Raw genomic sequence first — 17709 nt, forward strand, 5'->3', positions numbered from 1 at the left:
AACGTACGTAGGTGCAAGGTTCATTTGTCCTCAGAACCCTTGCAACATCTCATGCAAACACACACCTTTATTTGGTCCTAAAGGCTTCTTCCAGCAAATATATTCTACTGGTAATTAGACTAAGCCTAAATCTGCATATCTTGGGAAATGTTACTGCCTTTCTCTATGAGGGAAACCTCAGTTACTTTGCTGTAACGTCTGCTTTGCCAAAGCCCCTTACAACCTCCTTGCCACTTTGCAGCAGGAGGCTATTGATCTGTTTTGTAACTTGATACTTGAATTTATTAGCATTCAGAGTTCCCTTCCATGAAGACTTGTCATTAAGGTAATTAGCCTTGGTGTTACAGTGAATGCCCATCAGGAAGTTTCTTTTCTATAGCTGGACATCTTGCAGATCATCACACTGTTCCAAGATTCAGTCTCATGGGCTTAATGCTCGCTGGACAGCTCCACGTGTCTCCTTTCCAAACTTGCTCTGACCCCATGGATGCTGCAGCTAGCTCCCTTCCCTTGGCTCTTGTGCTTGTCTCCTCTGTTTCTCAGCCACATTTGTTATTTTCTTTGGTTGAATCCAAACCCTTGTGAGATGCAGAAGCCAGTTTTATCCCATCAGGAATTAAATCAGCTGCTCCATCCTCACTCGAGCCTACTAGGTGTCCTTTCAGAAACCAGAGGAAGCTAGCTGTCTCTGCAACCTGTGGAGAACCCACCGCCCAAGTCAACTGACTCACTGCCAGAGTCCCAGAATGAGTTGGAACTGTGCCACCACAGGTCACAGTAAAACTCAGAAAACTTCTCTGCCTGTACCCTAGCACCAGCCACCGCTCCATATATGGCAACCTCTGCACACTCTATAATGGGATTTGTGTCCGTATGAGCTTTCCAACGAAGCAACATAGACTTCCATAGCCTGCGTAACTTATGACAACTAACTATGGTGTTATTTTTGCACCTCAAGCCACAAAGCCATTTTATTTAGGTTCAATAGAGTTTTGTGGAAGTTCGCTGCTATGTTTTTTAAAAAGCAATAACACTTACTAGATATTTTGAGTTATTATATTGGTTTCATTTAAGGTCAATGTTTTTTAAAAAATGCACACAGTTCTACTAGATCAGAAATTAAAAAAGACTGAACATGCTGTTAACAAGTACACCAAGAAACTTATATTAAATGGGTACTCAAAAAAAGTACAGCATTAGCCAAGGATTTTTCACCACCCTTACAAATTTTAAATTATTTTAGCCAATTTCAACATTTAAAAAACTTTCTCTGGTCTCAGGCGGGCCATTAAGTCTATGCGTCAGTGATTCACAGTCTGCTGCTAGTCAATAAAATCTGGTTTTAATTCTATGCAGCTTTTTAATACAAAAATCAAGTGAAGTTTAATACTTTAAAGTTTTCTCAAGACCGAACAAAGGGAGAAAATATGTCAAGGACATACAAATTAAGATGACTCACATTCTTTACCACCTGTTTGTTCCTTTCATAGATTGGTCCCCAGCCCCCATTACTATAATATACACTATTATACTGTACAGCATAATTTAGGAATCAATAACTTAAGTTCCTAAGGCCAAAATGGTGACTCATTATTCTGGTTCTGGATACCATCGCCATCGCTTTCTTTTAGAACATTGACTGTTATCTTTCAAACTCTTTTCCGTTTGTTATGACGCTTAACAATAAAATAAGGTTGCATACAGAACTACAGTCTACAAGCACTCTACTCTGTTGGGAGTGAAGACAGATATAATATGAACAAAGTACCTGAAGTCAATTCCGGAGTCACAGCCTGAGCCTGACTTCTTCCTGGTTTTGCCAATGACAGATGTGCATGCCAGCACATGGAATGCTCCATTGCTCCATCAGCCATGAGATTTTCTTTTCCTTACATGCTTCTGGCAGCTGGCAGCCTTTTGTGGGCAGGTGGGCAGAGTGTCACATGTATTTGTACCTTATATTATCATCCTCAGCCAACTTTTGCAAATTTGCAGAACCATTTTTTTCAGAGCTCAGTCCCTGCAGAGGAAAGGTATATTTGGACTGTGAGCAAGAAACTTCCAAGTTGGCCCTATTTTTCTAAAAACGTTACATCTCTTGACTTGCAGGGTCCAGTGGAAGTCTAATGACACTACAGAAGAACAAACGTGAAAGCCAACAGAAGATAAATATGGCAACATCCCATTGAAATCAATGTGGCTTAGTCTGCAATTCTATTCAATTCAATTAACAGAGAAGAAACTCCATTGAACACAATGGTACATTTCTGAGTAAACATGTATCAGATCGCATGTATAGACATGAAGGTTCAGTTGCCTTTTTTTTTTTCTGGATTGTGACCCAAATGCACATGAATGTGAAATGTCTCTCTTTACATTACATGAATTAAGTGGATAATAATTTGCACATAGAGCTTGTGTGTCTCTCTTGAGGTTATGGAAGTATTTTGTTCATTAGCAAGAAAAATTATTGGTGCAATTTATTATAATTAAATCCTTATGCACTGTGGTTAGAAAATGGTTTATGTTGGCTACACCCATTCTCCTGTGTGGTATGAGGATACCATTTTGAGCAGTTTAAAAGAGGAATGCAGCACTGACCTTTCCCATATCCCTCACAGTAAGGTTCCTTGCAGCTGAAGCTAACATGGAGCATGTGGAATGGATTTTCCTAGTCATGGAGCATTTGGGTTACAGTAAAAAATGATGATTTTTGCAAAGGCACACTAATTTGACAAATACCAACATTTTTGAGAAACCAGAGTTTGCTCCAAACCTGAATGTGTGTGGTTGCACACAAATATGCTAAATGGATGGTGAAATTGCATTTGTCTACAAGACTGATGGAGAGGTAGAAATTGTGGGCAGACATGTCAAACGCTTGGGATGTGTACTTGGAGAGAGGTTCACAATCCACAGCGATAGTTATGCTAATGACAGGTAGTGTATTATTGCACAATGGATTTACATGGGTGTCTTAACTCTTGCCTCATTGTTCAGATAAGCAAAATATGAAAAATGGGCAACCACATCTAATCCATCACTTGTACAAATCCCCAGTGTAATTAAATGAAAATTGGAAACGCTTCTGCCTAATTCAAAATAGCCAATGATGACAGTTGATTCATTAATGAAACGAAGTTTCTGCGTAATAATTTATGCAATTGACCGATTCATTATGTCAGTGATGAAATGTTCTGCCTAATTCAGGAAAGACTTTGCTTATTCCATGAAGTAAACAACAATGTTACCAGTCTGCGAACTAGGCAGTACAGTTATATAACTCGGGGAGAGTATTTGCATAAATCACAAATTACACATTTTGTTATATTCCATGAACAAAGCATATTTATATTATTTTTAATGAACAAAACAATGTTGTTAACCACTGTGAGGAAAATGCCAAAAGTGGGATAGGAATTCCTAAAACAAAACAAAAATACACACAAAAAACCCACCCCAATTAAAATTAAATGTTTCAGTAGACAACACTGTGACTGTCATTTACCCCTCAGCTCCATCAGGATCTGGCATGGTTCGACAGCCCCAGATGCAAAAGACTGAGGAGGAAGGAACAGGTGCAGATGTGGGGAATGGAAGGGCTGAAGGACTCTAGACATCAGAGAGAAAGCAGACCTGCTAGCTCTCCCCAACACCCCTCCTGTGGAAGCAGGAAAGGGAAGATCCTTCAACCAACTAGAGGGAAGGACAGAACAGGATGAAGTGGTGGCAAAGCTGAAGGCAGAAGGGTAAATATAGTCTTCTTGCTGAGAACCAGGCAACACCTTTAGATACACTCCCCTCCCCAAGATGGTATGTGCATGTGCAGAGGAACTGTAGAGGGGGAGAGTTTTGTAAGTGATCTCATCCTGTTGAAGGATGGTTGTGTCAACTGTTAGGACATCTTTGTACCTTCCATTCAGTTACAAACCTCTTGCCCTGCTCGTGTTCCTTGGAATTTTGACTTCTGGTCCTTGTGCTTGCTGCTGAGCTATTGGCCTTAATAAAGATATTTTCTTTACTTTCAAGGAAGAGTTGCTGTCGTCATGTTTTGAGCCTGCAGTAACTTTATAAAATGTGTTGTTACAGCTACTGGGCAACTGTCTAGTTGTAAACTGATTGCTATCCTTAGTCAGATGATATTCAGTGAATGATTAGGGATTAATGAGAAATCTGATTCAGCTGACATTTAAAGATGAACCTCCCTAAATCACACTTTCTGGGGGGGAAACCTGAGAACTGAAACACAGCCATCCTTCAAAATTTATACTTCTCCAGATTTTGCAATACAGTTCTCCAGTCAAGGAATGTGCGTAAAAATACGTATACTACAATATGTGTGCATAGAAAAGCATATTTTGTGAAAAGAACATATAAAAAGGAAATTATATTAGGGATAATTGCTTTGCAAAATTTTGTGTATTAGGCAAAATTGCATCCAAAAATGTATAAATCAGGAGAAGTTTGTGCTAAGATGTTGAAGAATTTTCTTGAGGACATTTAAAATACCTGGAACCAGTCAAAATGGGTGCAAAAAAAGGATGCCGAAATGGCAATATTTGCCACAGTGTAACACCACAGGTGGAGATTGGGAAGGATGGGTAGAGAAAGGGGTGGCCCATCTCGTATCACCGCCTGAGGCAAAACAGGAAGGTGCCTCTCCACCCCACCCCATCCCCGCAAAAGCTCTACACACACACCACTGAAGCTTTCTTTACCTAGGTCAAATGGCAGTGCCCAAAAAGCAGCAATGTTAACAGGTTCTGGTAAGATCTCATGGAGCTCTTGTGAAATCTCACAAGATTCTTGTGAGATCTTGCCAGAAGCTGCTGCTGCTTCACTGCCACCTCTTTGGGTTCTGCCACCTTAGGCAGCTGCCCCGTCCTGCCTCATAGGTGGACCAGCTCTGAGTGGAGGGATACCGCCACCCAATCCACACAGACAAGACACACAGAGCCCAGCAAAAAGTGAGGTTGGATTGCAGCCTAACTTGAGTAAGATATATTGATATTGTTGCCACCTAGTGCCCAAAAGACAAATCCCTTTGTTTATAAAAGTCAAGACTAAGAATGCTTGAGTTTAAGGTGTGTCCCCCACCCTCCAAAATGTGAGGGACATGCAGATAAAGAACAAAATTTAGCACAGTCATTACTTAACATTGCTGGCATGGACACAACATGAATGTGTTCACAAGTGGCCAAAGTTGCCAAAAACAGGAAATGCTCTTTGACATGAATAAGACAAAAGAAGGCCGGTTGTTCAGTTCATCCCTGTCTGAATTTTTTTAAGTCCAAAACTGTTAGTAGATGAACTCATAATTGGCACAGACAGGGTTATATGAAGCTATGTGTTCAGTAATCTGGAAAATGTTGTTTTATGGATCTGTCATGACATAAATTATGCTAATGTAGTATGAGTTTAAAGCACAATACTTAACAGAGCTTGAGAGAGAGAAATATTGGCTATGGGAAAGGCACTAAGCAGGCTGGAACACAGCCTGGGTTACAGTTCATTAATACACGGTGAAATAAACAATATATAGAAGTGGGAAAGAGTGGACTGTTTCCATGATTTGCACTACATTTATTCCTGTGCCGCAATATGTACGTTAAAAAAGGTGCACGGGAATTTCTTGCTGAAAAATAATACCAGGAATTATACTTCAAACCTGATCAACATCTCCCCCACACCTGATTTCTCACAAGACTGACACCAGCGCTAAACAAGTAATCAAAACCAATTTAACTACTTGTTACAACAGTGGGTGAAAGTGGGTGTGGGTTACAAAAGTAGGCGAAGTTACCATCCTAGCTGAAAAGGAGTGAAGACAATGTGATCAGTTATGTTGCTGCGACTGCTAAAACTTGCAATGTGTGGTCCATTGTACAGTAGATATGGTACTACAATTAGTCTTGGGCCAACAAACTGCCTAGTGGTTTTCATAAACAGGCTAGATGAGAGGATGGAGGATGTTATTAAATCTCCAATGACAGCAATTTCAGAGATATTCCTATAAGTCAGCCATCATACACTATTAATTGGAAAACCTTATGAGCTACCGTAGATTTGGGAGCCATAGGCACAAGAAACAGGGATGCAATGCGCTGAATATTCTCAGTAATACCAAGTGTATTAATTAATAACATAATATAATGGAAAGTTTAATAGTGCAAACTGGTTGCGCTGGGAAGATTTGTTACATGGGTTATAAATCTTCTATCTGTTTTATAATGTAAATTTCTTTGGGATGCCTCGTATGAAACAATTCATAAATTAACTTTAAAAAATAATCTTTAAAGCAAAAGCAAAACAGGCAGATGCTTAAAAGGCCTGTTTTTCTTAAAGACACAAACCAGTTCAATTTGTTTCTTTTCCATTAGTACTGTGGCTTTGAATATATCTGGATTGACTAGTATATATGGGATCCCATTTTCAACCTACGTTTGTAGAAGGGAAGCAACACCTGTGTAGTAAAGTACATATGTATATATATTTTAATCAGAAAGCGCCTAGAGCAAATGGTTTCAACATCTGTAAACCCTTTTCACATCTTGGGCTATGTATTTATTTACTATTATTATTTTGAAATATGGTTGGTTCTGCCATAAGTTCAGTCAGAGTTCATAAGGGCTTGATGTGCCTTTGGTAGAATTCTTTAGGGATAAAGTAGTTTTAGTCTCATATCCGAAATTCCTGAACAAATTGGCATCTGAATTTGATCTAAGTGACTGCATCAACCTGCTTACATCTTCTCTTAGAACAAATATTTTAAAAAATAACAACCTAAAATCTTAATTCACATATTTACCTAGAAACAGCCGTGACACTAACATCTGGAGTATCTGTAGCACATGTAGAATAATCGAGGAAGGTGAGTATTTCTTCTCAGAATATATTTAAGAGGTTTAATGTCAGCGGATAAACTTTGGTGACTTAGCACCTGTCAGACTCTGGATGCAACCCCATTCTTGAGATATGCCGGCTGCAGGATGGGATGGGGGTATTATTATACAGCAGTCCCAGATGTGCGCAGTCCACCAGTAAAGATCTATAAGCATAATTTTGCAGATACATCAGCACAAGTCCACGTTGGCATATTTGTATTGCTGATACAACTTCACCAGTGAAGGGACGTTCCAAGCTACGTGGAAATGGGACCATGATAGGAAGTTGTCAGGTCCTGTGCTTCCTCAGATCCTACCTCCAACACTGGCAAGTTATGGAGTACCATAAGTCAAACTCCACTGACTGAACTCAGTGGAGAGCAAAAACCACCATCTTCCAATTTACCCACTTTGCCACAATGAAGTAGAGAATCCAGACTAATTTGGCACCCTGTCATAGCATGCCAACACTAGTAAATAAATTATTGACAAGGAAACCATAACTCAGAAGACAGGGTGCAAGTATTGTGAACCCTTAGAACACACAATGGATCAATTTGGTGGCAGGAACTATGGAGACAGTACATTTTGTGTTACAAAGGGAACTTTTTGTTCAGCTAGGCCACAGAACACAAATAGGAAGACTTTACAATATGATTGATACTTCCTTTTCAGTTGAGAATAAACTATCCATGTTTTATCCTCATGTACATCTGATGTAAGAATTATGTTTATGAACTGGATGCAATGAGAGGTTGCAGGCACAGCTGCTCATAAACCCTGATAAATACTTAATTTAGCATGACACTAAAGGGAAAGGAAATAATTTTTATCTGTTCATTAGTCATCCAGCTACTGGGCTAGCCCTGCACAAGTTATACAGACCACATTTCAATTTCAATGTGGCTTATATTTTACTGCTTCCTTCTCACTTAGTTAAACTGGGAGGTGTGCGGCTGATAAGGTTTTTATGTACTCTTGCATTACCTTTTTCTTTCTCAAGATGTTGCAAAGCACAAGATGTTGCTGGCAATAACATTCAGAGTGAGCCTTGAGCTCAACAAATTTCACAGATCCACATGGTGCAATTTCTAGCTGTTGCCAAAAGGAAACGAATGCATTTGATTTGCAAATTTGAAAAGCTGTGTTTGTGTCAGCCTCACAGTTTCCACAGCACCAGCCTTAAACTGATAGCACATGTTGCAAAGAGAAGATTTATGGAACCCACCTAGTGAGCTCTGATCCTTCCACTCATCTAGTAGTACACGTGTATATCATAGAAGCATCCAGTTAACATCAGAAAAACTCATGAAATGAGAAAGAATAATCAGTTTTGCAGCCTATTTTACATTAAACCAAAGAAAAAAGATATCCCTCTGCTCCTTCTCACCTGTAAAACCAGTGGTGCATTTTCCCCAGTGCACAGAAGCTGCATGCACAGAAAAAGATATAAAGAATTAAGACCATGCATATACATGCTTGCACAGGTATGTATACATTCTGCACATACTTGTTCTACTGACCCTGTCACAGCTTCCAAGGAGCCAGTGCCATCAAGAAGATCACAGAATGCAACCTTCAAGCTGACTTTAAAAGATAAAGGGTAAAGGGACCCCTGACCATTAGGTCCAGTTGTGGCCAACTCTGGGGTTGCGGCGCTCATCTCTCTTTATTGGCCGAGGAAGCCAGCGTACAGCTTCCGGGTCATGTGGCCAGCATGACTAAGCCGCTTCTGGCGAACCAGAGCAGCGCACAGAAACGCTGTTTACCTTCCCACCGGAGCGGTACCTATTTATCTACTTGCACTTTTGACGTGCTTTCAAACTGCTAGGTTGGCAGGAGCAGGGACCGAGCAACGGGAGCTCACCACGTCACGGAGATTCAAACCGCTGACCATCTGATCGGCAAGTCTTAGGCTCTGTGGTTGAACCCACAGAACCACCTGCATCCCTAAGATGACTTTATGACATGTTAATAACTTATACAAAACAGAGTGTATTTTGGAAAGTTGTTTTTCTATTTGCAGTGGATGTGGACATGTCTTAAAATATCTTAACCAAATTTTTAGGATGATGGTTCCTAGGATCAAGGAACAGGTTTTCATCAATGGTGGGCTGAACCATTAAAAACTGCAATTAGGCTGATAGCTAATTGAAGTAACCCATGCACTGCTTCCGTGGAGCCAGTTTCTGGGTGCTTCAGTCCATGCTAGGCCTCTTTCATCTCACAGGGATAAAGAAAAGCTATAAAATATGTACAAAAACATTATTTACTTATTTGAAAATTATGGATCTCCAATTGTTGATATCCAAGGCAATGAACAATTACAATGAACAAAGAAAAAAGAAAAAACACCCTAGTAGTGTTAAAAACAACATCCATTGGGGATGCAAAACCATATGGAGCAAATCAAATAAATAGGATAAACTTGGCCTGGTGCCTAAAGAATAGTTGGAGAGGCAGTAGGTGGGTCTCCTTTGGGAAGGAGATCCATTATTATTATTATTATTATTATTATTATTATTATTATTATTAAGCACAGAAAGACAGACACAACCCCAGAGTTTTTCCTTTCTCTAGTAGCCGTCCACCAAATCTCTGCAGGTGAGGGCTTCCAGGAGAGGACATTTAATTTATTAATTTGTTTAACAAAATTTATACACTACTTGATTGTAATAAAACCTCTAAGCAGGTTTACAGGAAATATTAAAATCACATTACAGTGGTACCTCGGGTTAAGTACTTAATTCGTTCCAGAGGTCCGTTCTTAACCTGAAACTGTTCTTAACCTGAAGCGCCACTTTAGCTAATGGGGCCTCCTGCCGCCGCCGCACCGTCGGAGCATGATTTCCGTTCTCATCCTGAAGCAAAGTTCTTAAACTGAAGCACTATTTCTGGGTCTGTAACCTGAAGCGTATGTAACCTGAAGCATATGTAACCCGAGGTACCACTGTATTACTCTTAATATTAAAATTAACAGTAAAGACACCTCAACAACTACACGTCGAGATCCGATAGGCCTGCCTCAGCAAAAATGTTCTTAGCAGGTGCCAAAAAAAAAAAAGAAAAAGAGTATGGAGACGGTGCCTGCCTGATGCCAACCGGCGGGGAGTTGCAAAGTGTAGCTGCTGCCACATGAAAAGATCTTGCAAATGCAGAAGGAGTATTATGCGGCACCTGTAACCGTGCCAGTTCTGCAGAGCGGCCAAGTGGGCTACCTCACACTATACTGAATTAATTGAAAGCACAGGAGGTCTGCAGGCATTGCAGAGTTAGACCAGTCCAAGAGGGACATCTAATCCTATCCCTTGCAATGCACAAATCTTTTGAGGAGGTGGGGGGGGGTCTTTCTATTCTTGACTCCTGCTCAAGAAGGGTCCCTGGGGCCACGGGCTGGCTAGTCCCTCAAGTTTCCTCACTCGCCTCTTTCCTGTCCCTCCTCACAGCGGCTGCTGCTATTGTCGCTGCCGGACCTTCCTCTCAGCCAACGGTGGCTGCTGCTTATGTGCCCCCCCCCCAAACCCCGCCACTCTCTTTCTCTGCTCCCTCAGGCAGTTCGGCCCAGCGCGCGCGAGCGCGCCGACCAGTCAGCCAGCCGGCCCGCCAGTCGCCTAGTCCGTGCGCGCGCGCCTTCCCCCCGCGCGCTCGCGCCCGGTGACCGTCCGCTTCCCCTCTCTCCCCAGCGCGCGCGCACGGCCACACACGCACGCTCTCTCGCTCTTCTCCCCGCTAGTCCCTCTTTTCGGTGACGTGAAGGGGCGCGCGGTGGCAGCACCTCCCCGCGCGCTGCTTAAAAATAAGAAGAAAAGAGGGAGCGAAACATGAGAGCCCTAGTGAGCTCCAGCTCCCGCCGGCAGCAGCAGAGGAGGCATCACCCCAGCCAGGCTGTCCTCGCTGAATTGCGGCCGCCTTTCTATGGAACGACCAGAAGGGACTTGCTGCTGCTGCTGCCGCCGCCACCGCCACGACCACCACCACCTCCTCCTCGTCTTCTCTTTCGCGCGCCAACGCGGGAGCCCTTCGCGCCGGCAATTTCGACGCCTCAGCCGCGCCAACTAAACCGGCCCTCGCGCAAACTTCCCCGCGCAAAGTGCGCGGCACCTTTCACTCGCCGCCGCCGCCCCCCTTACACCACACGCGACGTGCGCTCTCCCCCCCCCCTCTTTTTTTGGTCCCTCAGACATCACTCGCTCCCTCCTTGGAGGCCTCCCCCCCCCATCATCTCTGTCTCTTTCTCTCCCCCCCCTCCACCCCCGGATCTAAGGGGTTCCCCCCCCACACACACACACACACCACACGGAAAGCTCTCGCTCTTGGATTTGCCTTGGGATTTGCCAGCGAAGCTCGCGGAGGCATGGTCGCTCTGAAGATGCTCCCGCTCAAGCTGCTCTTGGTGGCCGTGGTCCTCTGCTTCTTCGAGGGGGAGGCCCGCTTTGGGGAGAGCGGGGGGGCCAAGAGGAGAAGGTGCCTGAACGGCAGCCCCCCCAGGCGCCTCAAGAAGCGAGACAGGAGGCTGATGCTGCTGGAGCCGCCCCTCGGAGGGGAACTCATGTGCCGGGGTTTCTACCCTCGCCTCTCCTGCTGCCCCAGGGCGGACAGCCAGGGCTCGCTGCACGTGGAGAACAAGGTAAGGCGCGCGGCGGCGGGGGGGAGGGCTGCGCACTCCGGGGCTCACCTGGGCAGCAGCAGGAGGATTTGGGGGGGGGGGGTGTCCTCCTCGTGATCTGGGAGGGTGGAAGGAGACTCCTTGGGGAGAACCAAGGAGAGGTGGACCTGTATCTGTCTTGTCTCTCTCCTCTTCAGCAGGCTTGCAAAGGTGGTGAGAAGGCCAGCAGCTCTGGGGAGGTGTCAAAGGTGGCCTGAGCTTGGGTGCTTCATCAGATGCACGAAGCAGTAGAGGAGAAAGTGGGGGGGGGGGATAGGTAGATATCTTCACCTGGACTGATTTCTGTTGGCCAAGGAGCCCATATCTTTTTCATCAACCCACATGTTATCCCAAACTCAGGCTTAGCAAAGGAGAGAGGGCTGCAATCCCAAAGGGACTTTTGCCTGGGAATAAACTCCGTTGAACTTTCTTGCAAGTGAACTTCCATTGGCTCGCACTGTACGCCCCATTAAGTATAGTTTGACTTAGTTTTGAGCATAAACGTGCAAGAAAGAGAGCGCTGCTGTTCTTCTTGGATACTGGCACCTTTGATACTGTTGTGCCCTTGTTTCCTTTCCGTCTCTTCTAGGATGGGGTGTTAATTTCAGGAGCACGGTGTGTGTGTGTGTGTGTGTGTGTGTGTGTGTTGGTTCCTGCAGGTTTCTGTTGTACCTCAAGCACAACAGTCCTTGGAAAACCTCTTACAAGGTTTTGGATGGTCGCTGATGCTGGGTCTTCAGAGAGTGGCGATGTCAAAATCTGGACGCGGGGCAGATAGTTTGTACAAAAAAACCCCCAAACCTTACAATTTATTGAGGGAAATTTTATTTATTGGGAAATTTTGTGTACTACTGTATAGTGAAGGGATGCTGCAGCCCCTGGAAGCCCCAATTGTCAGGTGGTCCCATCTAGAAGAGAGCAGAAAGAAGCTGAGTTGGAAAACAGGTAGACTTTCGTCCCGGTCTGGATGAGACATGGGACTGGATGGGGGGGGGGCAGAGATGCTGCCAATAAAGTCTGGAGGGTTTTCTTGGAGTCAGTCAACGCTCCCTGGCAGCCGTGGGACTGTAAATTAAGGTGGCGGTGGTTTCCCCGTTTATTTTTTCTGAGGGTAGAAAAGTGTGTACGATTCTCTCCACATGTTTGGTCAGGAAACTTCGGGTAGCAGATGGTGATTGGGAGAGCAGATGATGCCAGGACGCTGCAAACTTTTTACGAGCTCTTCCACCGATTAGGTCGGTCCCTTGCTCTGGAGAGAGAAAAGGGGGGGGGGGGAGAGGATTCCCTGAAGTTGTTCCTCGACAAACTGGAGCGGTTGCAAATGGATCTTTCTCAAACGGGATAAAAGGAGGGTATCTACTGGATTGTGCGTGTGGAAAGCGAGAGAGAGAGAGAGAGAGAGAGAGAGAGAGAGAGAGAGAGAGAATTTGTTTTTTTGCAGCACGACAGTTTTAACGTCATTAGACTTGATGGCATTCTGAGGATAAATGAAAAATCCTAGGCATCCTCCTGGAATAAGAAGGGCGCCTGTTCAGGGGTCTGCTGTTCTTCTGCGTTCCAGCGTGTTGGTGTTCTCTAAGTTTTTCAGGCTATTGTTTCGATCAGAAGGGCAATGTGTAATGCTGGATCTAGGGAGGGAAACGTGATGAATAAATGTCATTGAGAATCACTGCACGTGAAATAAACAATCAGGTGTCTTTCTCACTGCCCCCTCTTTCCCCCTGCTCCCCCTTCCAGCTTTTAGGTTTAATTAAGAATTCCTCCGTTACAACACTGCAGTTGTCAAGGTCTGAGAGCGTCTTGGAAAACTTGTGTTTCAGTCTTTCTGGCCCAAGCATAATAAAAAAAAAATACCCAGCCTGAATCGAATTTTTATGCTCAGTTCACGGTAGATTTCACTCCATTCTCATGTAAACAGCTTCTACGAATCAACATATGTGTCTGGGTGGTATCTCTCACTTTGTTTTGTAACAAAAAGCCATATTGCATCATTTAATTTGCTCAAGTCATGCAAATAGGGAAAAAATCAATAGGACAAAAAGGGGTCGACTTATCCTCCTCCCCACTAAACTGCTGCCCACACACAGAGTCCTGTTGCTTATGGCAAAAGAATAACAACAACACCATTGTATTTGTTGGTTGGTTCGCTAATGGGTGAAACTGGAGAACATCATTCTCCTTCAGTCCCCAGCTCTGTCCAAATGCTCATGCCTTTTGAGAGAGCATTTGTCCTATCGCCTCTGTTCCCAGATGAGCGAGAGCTGTCTTTGCTGCAGGGATTTCAGCAAAGGAAACTCTATTCTTACCAGATGCAGCAGGAGTTTGGTTGAATATTTTCTCCGCATGTTTGGCCAGAGGTAGTGTCAGCAAAGCTCCTGTGTGGTAATCACATTAAACTACACACTAACTACATTCAGATAACCTCCTAAAGTCTCTAACTGAAACCCACAAATGCCAGAGTCAAGCGTGGAGGGGGGGTGTCCTTAGTTTATCCTGTTAGTAACATCTAGAAATGAGCAGCAGCATCTGCTGGATGGACTCTCTGAAATCTCCCTGTAATAAATAAGCTCTCTGTGGTGGATTAAAGGTGAGACAGACTTTACACAATAGTTGCATTTCTACCCAGCTACAGAACTTGATTTCTTAGCACTCTTTCTTTTGTGGCTGGTGACATCTAAAAACACTTTTAACTGGAAGGACATGATTTAATGTACATCTCAACCCATCATTTCAGGCTATGTCATAACCATATATATCATATCATTCATTTAAACAAAACTTGGCAATAAACATTTTTGCACGTCTGTGTACCAGATGGACAAAAATATGCATTTTTTTCCATTTTCATGTGCAGTGCAAGCCTATTCATGCTTACTCAGAATCAAGTCCCATTGATTTCAATGGGATTTGCTCTCAGGTAAGTGTGCTTTGGAAAGTTTGCCACTTCTGATTCACGTGACACATAATGGATGACTTTCCATGCAAAATGTGTCTAGTAGATTTAGTGATAGCAGACTCTGAACAGGGTGCTCTGGAAATGCTCCAGGAAGTACGTCCCTATGGCTGTGCTGTGACACTGCACTTATGATATACCCACCCACAGACAAGGGTAAGCGTGATAAGAAAGAAGTGTTTCAGCAGTTTTTAAAAGTAATGAAGCACACTCAGCAGTCATTTTTAATCACAAAGAGCCTCTTGGTTTAAGACTACATTTGTCAACCCTCTGGCAATTTAATGATCAAATTATTGATCTGTATTTCTAATGAAATGCTGCCAGCCTCTTAAGTAGTGCGAAGCGGCAACAGAAAATGCACAGACACATGAAATTACAGTCTCCCTTTATCATCTTTATTTTGTTTTTTGTTTTTTTGTTTGCATGATGTCATTGACATTTTATCCCTACCTTCTAGTGCTCTGGATTATTCTCCATTTACCATTTGATTTTCTAAATCCATAAGCAAATAATGACATATTAAAGTTTTGTACATTGTTGTTGTTGTTTTTTAAGTTTTCTTACAGGCTGTCAAACACAGTGATCTTCTCTACCTTAGTTGGTTTCGCAGCCAAGGCTGTCAGGGAATGGGTGAAAAGTAATTGTTTTCAAGTGTGCCCTTTTACAATCATTTGTTTGCTCTGGCTCTTTCTTCAACAAAAGCTATTGTTGAACACATCCAACTAAACAAATAACTCATCTTGGGGTCCCTGTAACAGCTGCCTTGGTACAATGATCTATTTACATATTGTCCTAAAATTGAAACTGAACTCCTTAATGACATAATCTAGTACTATAGTACCAAATGAAGCATATGCTGAAACTAGCAGCTGAACCATCTTGAAAGCATTCTGTTCGCAGGAATAATTACTTGTATACCAAATACTGCTTCATATTAACATCAGAACTGAATGCTATGATTTTTCTGCTGACTTGCCTCCTTGCACCCATGTGAAATGGTACAAGTTGTGTTGGCCAGATTCTCTTGTAAAATCAGAAGAAATTATGCTCCTATATCAGAAGAAATTATGCTCCCTTTCACCTTTAGCTTAATAGTGCCAACCCAACTTTGTAAACTACAAGTCCCTGCATATTTATCTCACCTGTCTTCTCTTGGCTTCAGCTTCCTGGGTAGAGATTAAAGGATGAGTTAACATATGTTATGAATCAGTCAGTAGGCATAATAATTAGTAAGCATACTGTAAGCTTAAGCCACTATAATTTCATGGTTCTACATATGGCTTTTGGAAACAGCAAACTAATTTGAGTATAACAAATCTGATTTTTTTAAAAAAAATGTATGCTCATTCTTAAAGATACATTTTACATTTGGGGGGAGGGGCACATTTATTCAGATTAATCCACATTTGCCATGCCCATGACAGATTTGCCAGTGAGTTAAACAGGGTCTGTAGGAACTGATGCATGCAGAAAGTCCCAGTCCCTGACATCATCAGTTAACAGGATCTCAGGTAACTGATCTGTAATCTGAGAAGGAATCATAGCTCAGTGGTAGAACACCTGCTTGGCATGCAGAAGGTCCTAGTCAAAAGAATTAGGTAACAGATTATGTGAATGGCCTCAGGCTAAGAGCAGCTTGCCACTCAAGAGTAGGCAGTATTGGGTTGGCATAAAGCTGAGTTGGTATAAGCCTATTTCCTGTGTACCAGAACTCATATATTGCAAAGTAGGCTAAGTCTGCAATACGAGAGCAGTATGAAGTAACATACCACACAGAGACAAGATCAAGTAGGGCATGTTCACATAGAGACTTCCTCACACCCCATTAGGCCTGTTTCTCTGGGCACACCTTTGATTGTGTGTGTGTGTGTGTGTGTGTGTGTGTGTGTCACCATAGGTGAGGGAAGTCCCTGTGTGGGTGTGTCCTTAATGTGTATTTCATAGGGCCAATCCAACCATAAAGGCAAACTAGGCAAATCTGGAGTGTCAAATTCCAGGGGTGCCCACTACAGAGCTGCTTCCTGTGCTTTTGGAGGAGGCAAACAGGGGCAGCTTAGCAGCTCAAGGCCTGTGAGAGAGGGATCCCAGTGTCCCAAGAGCCTTAAATACTGTAGTAAAAAGGGAAGAAAGTAATGTAGTGAGAGATATTTAAAAAGAGGACACAAAAATTACATCCTAGTCAGCTTTTGTTCATTTTATGTGCAGTACAGTAGTCTGAATTTTTGCAGGACGCAGCAGCTGCAACTACCAAGTTGCTTGTGGGCATTCCTTGCCCAACCGCTGCTCTGTAGCTGCTCTGCTTCTCCTCTCTCTCATGCCCAACAATGTTGGCCTTCCACTGTCAGCTGTGCGCAAGTCCATCCCTTGCTGCTTTGGGTGGAAGCCCTGCCTGGGCTTCAGTTCTGGGAGCTGGGAGTGCAAGAGCTGGGCAGATGTGGGTGGCACCACTTTGGGGAGGACTCAAGGGCAAGGGCCACCACCAGTAGATATTAATCTACTGAATGAGGGGCTTTATGTGGGCCTTTTATTCTGTGACATTGGCTGTTTTGCCCAGTTAAAATTTAAAAGCACAGTCTGGGGTCTTATTTTTCTTTTGAGTCTTGGGTTGATGATTTTTGATATGTGTCTGCAGTAGGATCAGTTGGGGAGAGCTCAGCAGGCCCCAGTTGCAGTGACGAAGTATGGTGTGAGAGAAGGGTCATGCCAAGTAAGGGGGACTTGACACAGAGAGTTGGTGGCTGTGCCAGCCTCTTCTCTTGCCAGAGTAATTGTGGTTGTTGTTATCAGCCAGCCCTCAGATGCTATTATTAAGTACCAGGTCAGTTTTAAATACAGTGGTACCTCAGGTTACAGATGCTTCAGGTTACAGACTCTGCTAACCCAGAAATATTACCTCGGGTTAAGAACTTTGCTTCAGGATGAGAACAGAAATTGTGCTCCAGCAGCGCAGTGGCAGCAGGAGGCCCCATTAGCTAAAGTGGTGCTTCAGGTTAAGAACAGTTTCAGGTTAGGAACGGACCTCCGGAACAAATTAAGTACCACTGTAAAATCTCCCTCATTCACAATTTGTGAATGGTGAAGCTGACCTGGCTTGTATTACCAGTACTTGCTGAGTTTAACTGATCTTACCCACCTTTCCCTACCTGAGTACTTGGTACAGTGTCAGGGCAAACTTGGGGGTCAGGGAAGAGGGGTTGCTGTGACAGTAGAAATTGGATCTCTCTCTC

At 43.4% G+C, this 17709-nt stretch overlaps 1 protein-coding gene and 1 long non-coding RNA gene across 2 annotated transcripts in view; one reads left to right on the forward strand and one right to left on the reverse strand.

The window, feature by feature from the left end:
* Positions 1-980: 980 nt before the first annotated feature.
* On the reverse strand, positions 981-8487 carry LOC114604536 (uncharacterized). The gene is made up of 3 exons (XR_003708343.2): positions 8275-8487; positions 6809-7048; positions 981-2020 (listed from the first exon to the last, which is right to left on the reverse strand). It is a non-coding gene; the product is annotated as an uncharacterized LOC114604536 (long non-coding RNA).
* Positions 8488-10631: 2144 nt separating this feature from the next.
* Positions 10632-17709, forward strand: part of HHIP (hedgehog interacting protein) — a 69335-nt gene continuing 62257 nt past the window's right edge. The window contains 4 exon segments of the mRNA XM_028743637.2: positions 10632-10787; positions 10790-10950; positions 10953-10997; positions 10999-11511. Coding sequence (XP_028599470.2) covers positions 10706-10787; positions 10790-10950; positions 10953-10997; positions 10999-11511 — 801 coding nt within the window. The 5' untranslated portion in view covers positions 10632-10705.

This window comes from Podarcis muralis, chromosome 9 (assembly GCF_964188315.1).
Source record: "Podarcis muralis chromosome 9, rPodMur119.hap1.1, whole genome shotgun sequence".
Classification (NCBI taxonomy): domain Eukaryota; kingdom Metazoa; phylum Chordata; class Lepidosauria; order Squamata; family Lacertidae; genus Podarcis; species Podarcis muralis.